The sequence below is a fragment of the Dermochelys coriacea genome, chromosome 5 (genome assembly GCF_009764565.3).
Source record: "Dermochelys coriacea isolate rDerCor1 chromosome 5, rDerCor1.pri.v4, whole genome shotgun sequence".
In the NCBI taxonomy this organism is placed as follows: domain Eukaryota; kingdom Metazoa; phylum Chordata; order Testudines; family Dermochelyidae; genus Dermochelys; species Dermochelys coriacea.
The window spans coordinates 66126055-66141947 of NC_050072.1; the positions used below are offsets into that span (position 1 = coordinate 66126055).

Genomic DNA, 15893 nt, shown 5'->3' on the forward strand with positions numbered 1-15893 from the left:
TTCTTCCCTCCCCATGTCCTTTGCTTTTTCCAGAACTGCTAAGAATAAGAAGGTTCACTTTTAACAAGAACTGGGGTTGGAGAAAGGAATGAGAGTTAAGACCCTATTTGGATCTCACATTCAATTCTATTTTCAAATGCATTGAAATTTTATATGTAGAGTCTCATTTACACAAGTAGCTTTTTAGCTACTAGATATGCACCATATTACACTACATTTTAGTAACCTCAGCTTTACAAGATTTTATATAAGAATACTCTTTTCTCATAAGAACATGAGAATACTGGCTCAGACCAATGGTCCATCTAGCCCAGTGTCCTGTCTTCTGACAGTGGCCGCTGCCAGATGCTTCAGAGGTAGTGAACAAAACGGCAATTACTTAGTGATCCATCCCCTGTTGTTTAGTCTTAGTTTCCAGCAGTCAGAGGCTTAGGAACATCGAGCATGGGGTTGCATCTTGGCTAATAGGTCCATCAGTGACTATCTAATTCTTTTTTTAACCCAATTATAATTTTGGCCTTCACAACATCCCCTGGCAACAAGTTGCACAGGTTGACTGTGTGCTGTGTGAAGAAATACTTTTTGTTTGTTTTAAACCTGCTGTCTGTTAATTTCATTGGGTGATCCTTAGTTCTTGTGTTATGTGAAGCGGTACATAACACTTCCCTATTCAATTTCTCCACACCATTCATAATTTTATAGACCTCTATCATATCCCCATTTAGTCATCTCTTTTCCAAGCTGAACAGTCCCTGTCTTTTTAATCTCTCCTCATATGGAAGCTGTTCCATACCCTTATCATTTTTGTTGCCCTTCTCTGTACCTTTACCAGTTCCAATATATATTTTTGAGATGAGGCGACCAGAACTGCAAGCAGTATTCAAGGAGTGGGCACAAAATGGATTTATATAGTGGCATTACGATATTACTGTCTTATTATCTATCCTTTTCCTAATGGTTCCTAACATTCGGTTAGCCTTTTTGACTGATGCTGAATGTTTAGCAGATGCTTTAAGAGAACTATCCATGACTCCAAGATCTGATTCTTGAGTAACTGGAGCTATTTTAGACCCAATCATTTTGTATATACAGTTGGAATTATGTTTTCCAATGTGCATTACTTTGCATTTATCAACTTTGAATTTCATTTGCCATTTTGTTGCCCAGTCACCCAGTTTTGTGAGATCCTTTTGTAACATTTCACAATTAAGTGTAAAGCAAACTATCTTGAGTAAAATTATAGAATCATATAACTTTAAAGGGACTTTGGGAGTAATTTGTATTGTCTGAAAACTTTGCCACTTGTTTATCCTTTTTCACAAATTGCTTATGAACATGTTGAACATCACTGATCCAGTACAGATCCTCGAGGGTTCCCACTACTTACCTCTCTCCACTGAGAAAACTGACCATTTATTCCTACCCTTTGCTTCCTAACTTTTAACCAGGTTTCAGCGTAACAGCTGTGTTAGTCTGTCCGCAAAAAGAAAAGGAGTACTTGTGGCATCTTAGAGACTAACAAATTTGAGTGTAAGCTTTTGTGACCTACAGCTCACTTCATTGGATACATGCAGTGGAAAATACAGTGGGGAGATTTATATACACAGAGAACATGAAACAATGGGTGTTAGCTCACCTTACCTGATCACTCTTGTTACAGTGGGTATGGTAACACCCATTGTTTCATGTTCTCTGTGTATATAAATCTCCCCACTATATTTTCCAATGCATGCATCCAATGAAGTGAGTGGTAGGTCATGAAAGCTTATGCTCAAATAAATTTGTTCATCTCTAAGGTGCCACAAGTACTCCTTTTCTTTTTGCGGACACAGACTAACATGGCTGCTACTCTGAAACCTGTCATTATGCAAGGCACTGAATTTAGCCGTATGGAGTGGAAATCTATCAACTTCATGAAAAAACTCATACAGATACAGACAGACATCTTCCTTTCCAAATGCAAACAGATGGACATCATACCAAAAGAACTGAAAGTAAAAAATCCATTACAATCTACATATCTCACAGAATGTGATGACAAATTGTGCTAAACACTCTCAAAGAAACTGCAGAACCACCTGGTCAACATCCTCTACAGCAAACAGGGAAAGATTAAGAATGAGCTCTCAAAACTGGAAACTCATAAAAAACCAACCTTACACAAAAACTTCCTCGTGGCTGGACTTTACAAAAACTAGACAAGCCATTTACAACACACACTTTGATTCTCTATAAAAGAAAAAGGACACTAAACTATCTAAACTACGGCATGCCACAAGGGGCCACAACAGTGGTTCCCTTAACCCACCCAGCAATGTTGTTAATCTATCCAACTATACTCTTAGGACAGATTCTTCTGCTGGGCTGTCTTGGGGCTTCTCCTTCTGCCCCTCCACCCCCCCAAACATGATACAGTTCTGTGGTGACCTAGAATCCTATTTTCGACATCTCCGACTCAAGGAATATTTCCAACACACCTCTGAACAACATACTAACCCACAGAGACCTTCCTACCAACACTACAAAAAGGATTCTGGGTGGACTCCTCCTGAAGGTCAAAACAACAGATTGGACTTCTACATAGAGTGCATCCGCCGACGCGTACGGGCTGAAATTGTGGAAAAGTAGAATCACTTGCCCCATAACCTCGGCCGTGCAAAACACAATGCCATCCACAGCCTCAGAAACAACTGACATTATAATCAAAAAGGCTGACAAAGGAGGTGCTGTCGTCATCATGAATAGGTCGGAATATGAACAAGAGGCTGCTAGGCAGTTCTCGAACATCACTTTCTACAAGCAATTACCCTCTGATCCCACTGAGGGTTACCAAAAGAAACTATACCATCTGCTCAAACTCCCTGAAAAAGCACAAGAACAAATCCGCACAGACACACCCCTGGAACCTCGATCTGGGATATTCTATCTGCTACCCGAGATCCATAAACCTGGAAATCCTGGACGCCCCATCATCTCAAACATTGGCATCCTGACAGCAGGATTGTCTGGCTATGTAGACTCCCTCCTACGCTACAGGCACTGCCAGCTATCTTCAAGACACCACTGACTTCCTGAGGAAACTACAATCCATCAGTGATATTTCTGAAAACACCATCCTAGCCACTATGGACGTAGAAGCCCTCTACACCAACATTCCACACAAAGATGGACTACAGGCCATCAGGAACAGTATCCCCGATAATGTCACTGCAAACCTGGTGGCCGAAAATGGACTTTGTCCTCACCCATAACTATTTCACATCTGGCGACAAAGTATACCTTCAAATCAGCGGCACTGCCATGGGTATCTGCATGGCCCCACAGTATGCCAACATTGTTATGACTTAGAACAACGCTTCCTCAGCTCTCGTCCCTTAATACCCCTACTCTACTTGCACTACACTGATGACATTCTTATCATCTGGACCCATGGAAAAGAAGCCCTTGAGGAATTCCACCATGATTTTCAACAATTTCCATCCCACCATCAACCTCAGCCTGGACCAGTCCACACAAGAGATCCACTTCCTGGACACTACGGTGCTAATAAGAGATGGTCATAAACACCACCCTATACCGGAAACCTACTAACCACTATGCTTACCTACATGCCTCCAGCTTTCACCCAGATCACACCACACGATCCATTGTCTACAGCCAAGCTCTACGATACAACCGCATTTGCTCCAACCCCTCAGACAGAGACAAACATCTACAAGATCTCTCTCTATCAAGTATTCTTACAACTACAATACCCACCTATTGAAGTGAAGAAACAGATTGACAGAGCCAGAAGAGTACCCAGAAGTAACCTATTACAGGACAGGCCCAACAAAGAAAATAACAGAATGTCACTAGCCATCACCTTCAGCCCCCAACTAAAACCTCTCCAACGCATCATCAAGGAACTACAACCTATCCTGAAGGACGACCAATTATTCTCACAGATCTTGGGAGACAGGCCAGTCCTTGCTTACAGACAGCCCCTCAACCTGAAGCAAATTCTCACCAGCAACCACACGCAACACAACAAAACCACTAACCCAGGAACCTATCCTTGCAACAAAGCCTGTTGCCAACTGTGTCCACATATCTATTCAGGGGACACCATCATAAGGCCTAATCACATCAGCCATGCTATCAGAAGCTCATTCACCTGCGCATCTACCAATGTGATATATGCCATCATGTGCCAGCAATGCCCCTCTGCCATGTATATTGGCCAAACTGGACAGTTTCTAAGTCAAGAATTATAACATTCAAAAACCAGTTGGATAACACTTCAATCTCTTTGGTCACTATTTCCCCATGTTTATTCCTCCCCCTCCCACACTGTTCCTCACATGTTCTTGTCAACTGCTGGAAATGGCCCACCTTGATTATCACTCCAAAAGGTTTTTTTACCCCCGCTCTCCTGCCAGTAATAGCTCACCTTACCTGATCACGCTTGTTAAAGTGTATATGGTAACAACCATTGTTTCATGTTGTGTATATAAATTTCCCCACTGTATTTTCCACTGCATGCATCTGATGAAGCGAGCTGTAGGTCACGAAAGCTTATGCTCAAATAAATGTTAGTCTCTAAGGTGCCACAAGTACTCCTTTTCTTTTTATCTTTTAACCAGTTACTGATCCACTGACAGTCGATTTAGCGGGTCTAGTAAAGATCCACCAAATTGACTGCAGATCACTCTCCAGTCGATCCCTGTACTCTACCCCTGCCGAGAAGAGTAAGGTAAGTCGATGGGAGATTTTCTCTCATCAACCCCCTGTGGTGTAGACCCTGCAGTGACCTAAGGTACGTTGACTCCAGCTATGTTGTTCACGTAGCTGGAGTTGTGTAGCATAGGTCGACTTAGCCTAAGAATTGCCTCTCCCCTAGTGGGTTCTAGGACTAACTGCTCCAAGAAGCAGTCATTAATGGTGTCTAGAAATTTTACCACAGGACAGGATGCAGAGATGACTTATACCACTCAATATGGGGATAGTTGAAGGGTTCAGTAGTGACTCCTCTTTCATCAGGAGAACTCTCTCTCAAAACTCCCCTTACAATTTTTCTTGTATCTTTCAAAATTTCTCTGTTCTTTATTTTGGGATAGGGAGCATAGCATGGGTTTGCTTCATGAGGTAGCATTGGTAAGTATATCAAACACATAAGATTTTGAAAATACATACAATATAGCATTCTGACACTTACATGCAAGCAACTGAAAAAAAGAAATACATTCTACACTTAATTGAACATGTAAGTTTAGTTCTGTGTAAATACATCAGCATGACTAGTATTTTGAAAGCACTAGGGTAGGAAATACTAGTTTCTAGTTGTTAGTGTAAGTTATGGTCTGGATTGGACTAAGAATGAGTAAGAATGGATATTGCCTGTTTAAGGATGAGAGATGTGTCAGACATAACATCTTATGGATGTGGGTGTTTAGACACAGATTCTTTCTGCTTGTTTTCAAAGCTAACAAATATTAAAGTATATCATATCAGATAGTACGTTATATGCTTAGTTTTTGTCTGGTCATCTTTAATGCTCCCTTAGTTTTTGCACTGCCATCTCCATTGTTTAGTCTTCACTTTTCCTTTCTTTTCCTATGCCTGTTTCTCAGGAAAGTTACAGTCACAGAAATCAGTAGCTCTGGAAGAAACGTGTAGAGATTTCACTCAGGTCACTTAAGGGTTTTTTTAAAGGGTCTCTTTTAAAAAAAATGTTTTTTTGTTTTTTTTTAAAGCGATCCATCTTCACGGTTAGTAGAGTCTCCCATTTTCTTAGACTAGAGTCAGCAGATCTACTCTGAAATAATTTTGAAGCTAGTCACTGGGTACGTTTACACACATACATGTTCTGCAAATAAAAATGTGGGTGTATTTTAACAAAACTCTTGATAATTTGGACTTTGTATTTACTTCTCAGAATTAAAAAACCCACAAAAGGATTACTATTTTTAGATAATATCTAACTAAAATTTTGCATAAGGCTGCATACTCTAACTTTAATGCTTACCTGATTACATTTCCTCATTAACTTTAGTGTGAAATGAAACACTGAGCAGGTGAAAGGTTTTCATGGAGATGGAATAACCTCCAAACACATATACATCACTTCAAAGCCAATTTTATTTCTTCACTCTCTGAAAGCCCAACAGAACTGGGAAAGTACCTGGGAAAGTTGTTCATTAACAGTTCGATTTGGCATGTTCACACACCTCTTTTGTATGCGGCTTCACATGACTGCATCCTTCATAGCTAGGGCCACACAAAATCCCTGCCTCTGTGTCAAAGATCTAGCCAATTCAATAAATCAAAAACAGATTTATAAAATACCTGCCTGCAGGAGCTGGAATGGTTAAAGGTCCCAGAGAATGAGCACCTCTTCTCTTATCTCCCCACAACAGGTAAAGAATTTGGGCAGGATGTTCTGGGATGGGGGAAAGTTATTTGATAACTATTGCAGCATAACAAGGAAATTGACCTTAAGAAGAAAGAGGGTGGGGATAGAGGTTAGAAGGGTCAATTGTTCTCTCAGAATCTGGTGTAGAAGCTTCCTCTCCTGAACTCCATAATAGACTCATTTTAAAAAAAAAATCCCTATTACTGGCTTATTATATTTTTTCTCTGATTATGTAGTTGTTTTACAATAAAGTGGAGTTAAAGTTCAAAAGCAGGATTCACTGACTTCAAATAATTGACCAGAATTGACTAAATTACCTCACCCCCACCATTAATAAGAATAGTAAAAGCTGGCATGTAGTGAAAACCATTCAAATACATAGCATTGTGTGGATGCTGGTACAGAGAAGTTCTGAAGGGCACTGAGATTATGCAAGTGTTTGAAGAGGATGAAACTTGTATTGTCCCATCTTCCTGACATACCTAGTGGAATGTCTGCCTGCTCTTTCCAGAGGCTTTCTAGCAGGCCTAAAACTCCACAGGCGTTTTGAAAAGCCTTTCATATTTCTGGATTTTGGAGCCACTATGATCAGCTACTTGGAGCTCCTGCATGCCATAGCCCAAAGAGATCTCTAATTCTTCTATTGAAAGCTGCATCTCTCATCAGATGACACTGCAAGCATTAGCATCTTGCTGCAGCTAACCCCATGATCATTGTAGCTTCTCCTGATACAATGAGGGTCAAAAGGCGTGTATGAAGCAGAAACATGGTGTTGCATTTTGCTAGTCACACCCCAGAAGATGGTAATTTTGTTATAGATAAATCAAGTTTGATTTTGCACCAGTGCTTACTGTTAATTGCAGGTGGGGAGGCACACCATTTAAGGGTAAATACATTTGACATTTTGGAAGGGTACAAAGCACTATCAGCGAACTAACTCTATTAATGGAGTTTGGTATAGTGAATGTCCCTTTTCTTTTTGTTCTTTTTATTTTTTAGGATATGGTGGTAGTGATACTGGAGCATGATTGAGGGACTATTCCTGTGAAGACCCTACTGCCACTCCATTATGACCTTTGCCCTCCTTCTGACCCCTTGATAACCCTAGTAGGGCTGCAGCAGCCAGGGGGAAGAGGTAAAGTGATAACAGAAGTACTCCTCACAGTCAGCTTGAGGCACCAAGGGGTAGGACAGGGGAACACTAGACTCCCTACTCCATTTTAGGAAAGGGCTCTGCATAGGAGGATCACAGAGGTATTCATTGCCTCATTCAACAATGAGTGTTCTTGCCCAAATCTACTGAAATCCGATTGTGGCACCCCAATTTTCAGGACAAACTCCCAATACAGATGGATTTTAAATCACTTTTAAAGTTAAAAGCAGTTCCTTGGTGGTACACATCGGAGATCCTGTGACCATTAGATTCCTCAGCTGTAGAACCAGTAACTCTATCAATGGCCCTGATATGGCATAGAAATTTGAGACAATTTGAGTACTCAGATGCATTGTGGAGCCCTTTGAAATACTGCTCCTTAAACAAAAAGCTCTGCCCTTGGGGAAAACTTCCAGATGGAGCCCCTTTGCATTCTGCTTCAGAGCAGAGGCAGAGGCTAAAGGCAGAGAGTAATGTGCACAACAGACCCTCAAAAGTCTACCAAGGGTGTGATATGAACTCACCGTCAGTATGGACACAGCACATTTCCCTGAGCTACTCAGACACTTACTTCCCACAGAGCCTTGGCAGATCACTGACTGTAGCACATCAGTCAGGCTCTAGACATTAACGTTTTAGTTATTGCTCCTGTGCTAGATAGAGTTCAAACTCAATCAGGTGTTATCAGTTTGGGCAAATCAGTGCAATAATTTGACCCTCATGTTATGGGATGATGTCAAATCAGAAAATTTTACTCAGGTCTTTCTACAGGTGCATTATATCTCCGGAGCCCCTTTGCTAAATGACTAAATTTGCATAACTGAATTTACCCCAACCTCCCATGTGACAAAGCAATTTTCAAGATCATACATGTATCTGAACTGATTTTAGAGCACCAAGAAAAACTGGATGCTAAAACAAACTTATTTCAACCCAAACTATAATGATACTACCCCCTGTGTAAGGAGCACTGTGTCTCCTAATTTCTGAACCATCTCTGAAGGGATATTTTAACTGCAGTCCCAGAAGGAGTAATATGGTTTGTAGGTATATGAAGCTGTTGGTTTTATTCAGACACTATTCTCACAAGCATAAATACTTAGTGATTTACCCAGAAAACTAAATCAAGACGAAACATGTTGTCTAAATTGAGTAAGTATACAAGCATGATAAAGCCATTTGCAATGTAGGCCCTCCTGCAGAACCATTGGACTGGACTTCCCAACAATAAGCCCCACATTTCATTGTGCAACTTACTTTCATCCCTGGACTCCCAGTTTCCCCAAACTCATATGCTATGTCACCTCAGGAGGGAATTCAATAGTATGTTCAAAACTAGTGGGATTGTGAAAGGAGAGTAATTGGCTAAGGAACACTTTTCATGTGCCCCACTCAAGGCTATAATAATGAAAGCAAGATCTTAATCTCAATAGGCCCCTCACAGCCAACACAATGTATTTTGATGCTGCACTACTCAGAGTGAGACAAATTTTCACAGGTGAGATACCATGACTCTCTGTAGGGTTTTGTCGATGACTGAGGCCTTAAGGTTGCTTTGCCAGACAGAGGGGAAGAATAGTGGTGTTAAGGCATTAGAATGGGCATAGATTATCTGGGCTCTGGCACAGACTTGCGTAGCCTGGGACAAGTTTTCTTTTCTGGCCCAGATCTACAGAGACTTAGGCTTTGCAATGCTGAGCACCTACAAAATCACAGGAATGCCACTGTGATCCACAAAGCTTCAGTTAAGCACCTGGGCTCCCTATAGAATGAATGGGGAGAAATAGGTGCCTAGGAAAGTGATTCACAGAAGTCAACATGGTAGGTGGGGGCTAACCAATTAAAATGGTCCGCCTGCAAGAAGGCACCTACTTCTGCTTAGCAATGAGAACTCATCTTCTGGAGTCAAGTGGCTTAGGTACTAAGGTGTTTCTTACAGGAATGAGGGCTTGTCTACGCTTAAAACACTACAGCAGCAGAGCTGCACCTCTGTAGCACTTCAGTATAGACACTAAATATGCCGATAGGAGGGATTTTCTTATCAGTGTTGATAATCCTCCTCCCCAAGAGGCAACAGTGAGGTTGACAGAAGAATTCTTTCATTGATCTAGCACTGCGTGCACTGGGAATTAGGTCAGCATGGCTACATCTCACAGGGGTATTGATTTTTCACACCCTTGAAAGATGTAGCTATGCTGAAGTAAATTCCCAATGCAGACCAGGCCTGAAATTAGGCTCCTGCCTTGCTCCACCCAAAACAAGCTAGAGGAAAACTAACTGGTATAGCTGCCACCTTACAATCTTTAGCCTGGTGGTTAGCGTGTTGGGATGTGGAAGACATTGGGTTCAATTCCCCTAGCTGCAAGGGGAAGGATTTGAACAATAACCTCCCATTTCTCAGGAGCATGCTCTAACCACTGAGTTATGATATAGTCTGATGCAGAGCTCCTGAAATCATCCAATGAGTATTAAATATTCATAGTTAGAGAGAAAGACTGACTCTATAGCCCAGTGGTTTAGAGACTTAGGGTCCAGTCCCCCCTGCTCCAATCCATCTTCTGCTAGTTATCCACAGAGGAACAGCTTCAATAGAAGAGACTGAGGGAGCATCATATTGGACTATCCCATAGCCCAGTGAACACTACCTCTTCCTCCAGACTGATTTTGAATAGGATCTGCTCCAGTAGGCAACCTCTGAGCATGCCTATCGAATTGGCCTTATCTGAGACTTAGGCAGACTAACCCCCATCTTCCCCTGGTTCATGAAAACATCCAGGGGCTTAGAAATGTTATCTGGAGGCAGTAGTGCACATTCCCAGAGGCAAAAACTTAGGCACAGCAGCTACTTTTATCCTGAAAATGTAAGTGTTCAGTGAATCTAGGTGCTTATGTAACCCTCACAGCTCCTGGGTGTGGTGTTCTGTCCTGTCGATTGTGGGTGGAGGAGAGAGAGAGATGCTCATGCACTGAACTCCAGAGGTCCCAGGTTGGATGACAACCAGGGTCTGTTGGCGTTACACTTGCAGGATTCAGCAAGAGTTTGATAGATAGCAGTGGAGCCAAAACTGTAACTTAGGCACTTAATTCTGGGTTTGAGGTGCCTAAATACCTTTGTGGAGCTGGGGGCATCTCTTCCCCTCCTCCACTAGCAAATTGAGAAAGTGATGCAAAATCACTGGAAGGTAAAGTCTGCTTAATTTTATCACCATGGTATGTATTGGCAACAAAGGATAATACCCTTGGGTACATTAACAGGAGTGTTGTATTTATAGAATAGAAGGTAACTGTTCCACTCTATTCGGCCCTGGTGAGGCCTCAGCTGGAATACTGTGTCCAGTTCTGGGAACTACACTTTAGGAAAGATGTGGAAAAATTGGAGAGTACAAAGGAAAGTAACAAAAATGATAAAAGGTTTAGGACACCTGACCTAGGAGGAAAGGTCAAAAGAACTAGGCATGTTTAGTCTTGAGGAAAAGCAGAATTGAGGGGGGTCTTAATTATTAATAGCTGTTACAAAGAGGATTGTGATCAATTGTCCCACCATCAGAAGGGAGAACAAGAAGTAATAGACTTAGTCTGCAGCAAAGGAGTTTAGGAAAAACTTTCTAACTGGAAGGGTAGTTAAGATCTAGAAAAGGGGTCCAGGGAAGGTTGTGTAAACCCCATTATTGGCAGTTTTTAAAAATAGGTTGGACAAACATCATCCTGTAAGGGATGATCTAGGTTTACTTAGTCCTGCGTCAGTGCAGGGGGGCTGGAATTGATGACTTTATGAGGTCCCTGGGAGCCCTACATTTCTATGATTCTATGTCAGCATCTAAGTGTTTGTGCCTATAGTCCGCACAAGTCCATTAAAATCCAAAGTGCAGTTATAACCACTCTGAAACTGTAAGGGTAAATGTAAATAGGACTGTAGCAAAATAAGCAATATTCTTTGTATAGATATGCATACATGAAGAATACTTAAAGTTAATGCAAATTAATAATCCATTTTATTTTTATTTTTTGTATCACACTGATGTGCTCTGGGTAGTATGTGAATTACACATGCAAAAAAAAGCTACATTAAGAAATTACAGTTGCAAAGTCAAGCACTCAAACATTAGGAAATGCAATACCAGTTTTAGTTTGTCTCCCTTTTGCATATGTATTATGCTAGTCTTTAATTACACAATCACCACAGGAGTCCCTGCTTCATTCAGTGCGCAGGCTCACCCTGCTCTAGGGATAAGTCAGACTTGTGTAATAACAGCAACTATTGGCTGAACGACCATTACCACATTTGTTGCAGAAGTTGGAAGGTCTTCAGTGACTAGGTAGGGGAGTACAGGAAAAAAAAATAGTCTCATGAGTATGGCAGATAAATGCACCTCTGCAGAACAGAAGAGATCATCCATTCCCCTTTTCAAGTTAAGTGACTATTATGATACCTTACAGTCCCATTTGAAGACATGCTGAGCTGCACCTGAAGTCAATGGAAGCTGTGATTTGAACATCTAAAATGCTATTAATGCTAGCCATTTCAAATTGGGCACTGTGAGATATCAATTAGTTGATATTTCTGCTTTTAAGCTCAAGCCTCACTTCCCTATCTGTAAAATAGAGGTAATACCCCCTCGTGTCACAAGGATGTTACAAAACTTAGTTTATACTCCAGGGAGGAGCCCAAAAAACCTGAAGTTAACATTCAAACCGTGCTCTGACTACAATAGTATGCTGTAAATTAGGCATGGGTCCAAATAGTGAACCAGGAGAAAACAAGGAGTGAACACCATTCACTCCTATTCTGAAAAGTTTTTTTTGTTTTGTTTTTTTTAGGGGGGGCACGCACGGGGGAAGGGGAAGAAGAAGAACCCCAGTATTATCATTTTGTATACCTTATGAAACAGCCTTTAAAGCACAAGGTGACTGAATTAGGTTATGTGCATCTCCTAATTCATAGCCTGTGCACAGCATCTGCAGCCATTTCACCTTGCAATATACGACATGCTAGACAACAGCACAGAGTTGTAAATGGTAACTATTTAGTATAGACTTTTTTAAAGTGAAAAAAGTAGGCCTACAGCATATTTTAAAGGAATCAACAGTATAGTCCAGCAAGCCCACTACACTCTATTACCAAGTAGTAAGAATTGAAGGAAGCGTGAATTCAGCCTAATCAGTTTTGTGAGAATTCATGATAGGGTGTGGTGGTTGGAAAGATTTAGTCACTTTTTTGTACGTTCACTTTATTAAAAAAATAAAAATAAAGAAAGTGGTAGAGCCACAATGCATGTCAGCCTAGAAACATGACGAAGTTTTTCTTGCCACTTCATAGTGCTAGGTATTCTGACACTGAAAGTGTCATGTGCATCTCCAGCAAGCACTGAGAAAGCATCAAGTGTAGAATCTTGATTTAATGAGGTGACAGAAGTGTATCACATATACACAGAATAGGAACTTCAACACTGATGGACACTTTGAAAGAAGTTTCCCAGCATTACCTGCTAGAAGGAAAGAGCAGAGTTGAAGGGATAAAGTTGCACAGAAAAGGTCAATACCTCCAGAGCAGTAGTGTCAGAGCCAGAGCAAGAGCCAATTACAAAGCCACACACGCATGCGCACACAAAATAATTTGCCTTTTCCCTCCTCAATATTGTAAGGACAACCCATGCCAGGTCAGTGTCCAATACTTTGTTAGAAGCCCAATTTTCCTAAATTTTGGTTCTATTAACATAACACCTGGCCATGGTCCAGGACCCTGTTGTGCTGTAAAGACAGAACAGACAGTCCTGCCCCAGAGAGATTGCAATTTAAGTACTCCCAAACAGGCTGAATAAGTGTTGCATATCTGGAACATAAATATCTTGCAATGCCAGCTACAAAAGTGCCATGCAAATGCCTGTTCTCCTTTCTGGAGACATTGTAAATAAGTGGGCAGCATTATCTCCCATAAATGTAAACAAACTTGTTTCTCTTCGCAATCGGCTGAACAAGAAGTAGGACTGAGCTGACTTGTAGGTTCAAGTTTTGCATTGTTTTGCTTTTGAGTGCAGTTATGTAACAAAAAACCCACACATACCACCTACATTTGTAAGTTGTATTTTCACAATAAAAGAGATTGCACTATAGTATGTGTCTGAGGTGACCTGAAAAATATTTGCAGTGTAAAAGTGATAGTATTTGTAATCAAAAATATCAAGTGATTAGTGTACACTTCGTATTGTGTTGTAACTGAAATCTGCACATTTGAAAATGTAGAACATCCAAAAATATTTAATAAATTTCAATTTATATTCTATTGTTTAACAGTGCAATTAATTATGATTAACTCAAAAAACCCAACCATTAAAAAGTAATCACTTGAGTTATCTGTGATCAACAGCCCTTCTAAAAACAGAAAATTGAGACAAGGTAGCAGTTAGTGAAGTTTAACATCAAGATGGGACCATAATGGAGAAGGCATCACTAGCAATTTAATAGTACCTGGTACTTTGCAGCAGACAAAGGCAGCATTGACCTACACCAGTAGGGAGCCCAAGAGTCAGCCCAGAAACCTTAATAAGCCACACAAACACACAAAATGAGATGGGTACAACTGGAAGCACACCTAAAACCTCAGTAAGCAGTACTATGTGGATACAAAACAAAATAGGGAACATATCCCACATCTTCCTCTGCCCTTGATACACTTTCATGTCCAAATACATAGGGATCTATTTAAAAACACAACTCTGTGCATATTCAATTACCCTATTCATTTTGTTAGAAAAATACCAAAAATACTGAAGTATGAGCTTACCTTCAAGTTTAGATCCATATTGGTATATTCCACCGGCAAAGTGTGGAAAGGCAAACACAAGTGATCCCAATCCTATCATAAATGAAGAAAAGGCAAGCCATCTTGGTTTGTGCCCTCTTTCTCCAAAGAAAGATACAAACAGCGACAATACACAAAAAGCAATGTCATAGCTTGCAGAGATGACACCAGTGAGGGAACTGCTCAGCTCAAAACGCTTTTCAATAGTGGAAATACTAACATTTACTAGGCCATTCACCACAATACCTATAAAAAAAAAACAACAACAATTAGACAAACCAAATAAGTATTATTTTCTTGAAAAACTACAATGTAAATCTTTCCACTGGATCATGTGCAAGTTCAAACTCAATCTTGCCACTCAATCACTCAGCTCTTTTGAGAGAGAGTTTAGTGATCATGACAGCAAAGAACTTAATCCAGAGATTAGGACTGGGCAATTTTTTTTTCTTTCCCAGATGAAGAGTTTACACAAAGGTTTTGATTGACCTGAAACTATTAGTGAAGATGAGATTTTGCCACCCTCCATCTAGCTTTTAGCTTAGTTGTTAGGGCACTCATTCAGGATGTGGGAGATCCAGATTCAAGCCACCTTTGTGCCCTCTTGATCTGGAGCTGCAGGGACTCTCAGGACTGCTTAAAGTCTTGTCTCTACTTGCAGCAGCATATAGTTGTGTGTATGCTACAGGTTTCAGTGAAAGGCAGGCTGCATCTCCACTGTATCATGTAGCTACACAGGGCAATGAAGGGCTCCAGTAGGACAGTAACACTGCTAAAAACAGCAGTGTAGACAAGGAGGCATATAGAGAGCCATATAGGGTATATTTCTTTAGGCTACATCTATACTGCACGCCTCTTGTGACAACATATATTGTTTGAAAAAGCAGGCTGAATCCACATGGTTATATGTAGCTACACAAGTCAGTGAAAGTCTCTGGCAGAAGAGAGGCAGCAGGGAACAGCAGGGCAGGAGGGACCTCCTAAAGCCTTTCCCTATGGCAGGGAAAAACTCCTGTAGCAAGATACTACACTGCTAAAAACAGCAGTATAGGTGGGGAGATACTGAGTAAATACCATGGATATATAATCACTGAAGCAGTATGTACCCACAAGGTTCAGGAGTGCTTGTACTCTACTTGCCTAAACAGTGCTTCACCATCTACATGCTATTTATACCTGTACTAGCTAGGTACACACACAACTTATGTTATAGCAGCCTCTCAAGGATGCCCTATAGTCCGAGTAGTGTTCCTGCCCATCTGCAGCATGCCCTTTCTGCTGCTAGCCTCACACCCAGCATATCTGTCACTGCAAAGCTTTGAGGGGTCCTCAGTCTGTCTTGGAGCTTGCCTCCATAGTTCCTGCGAGGGGGGGAGGGGGGAAGAGTCCTTAAAGCCTAGTATAAGGCCAGGGAGAGTGCCTTAACTCCCACACCTAGCATAAAAGGACTGGAGAAGGGCTCACCCTATGAACTGTAATATCAAACCTACAACATATGAATTAAGTGTAGGAGTACTGGGCGGGGGGGGGAGCAGGGAGAAGAGGAT

The 15893-nt window shown here is 41.1% G+C and overlaps 1 protein-coding gene across 3 annotated transcripts in view; it reads right to left on the reverse strand.

Annotated features, from left to right (window-relative positions):
- SLCO4C1 (solute carrier organic anion transporter family member 4C1) overlaps positions 1–15893 on the reverse strand; it is an 85343-nt gene that overhangs the window by 61484 nt on the left and 7966 nt on the right. For 2 of the 3 annotated variants that reach the window (XM_038403776.2, XM_043514903.1), the window contains exon 2: positions 14329–14592. The exons of the other annotated variant lie outside the window; for it this stretch is intronic. In XM_038403776.2, the coding sequence (XP_038259704.1) occupies positions 14329–14592 (264 nt within the window). The remainder of the gene's footprint in view (positions 1–14328; positions 14593–15893) is intronic. 3 annotated transcript variants of the gene reach the window in all.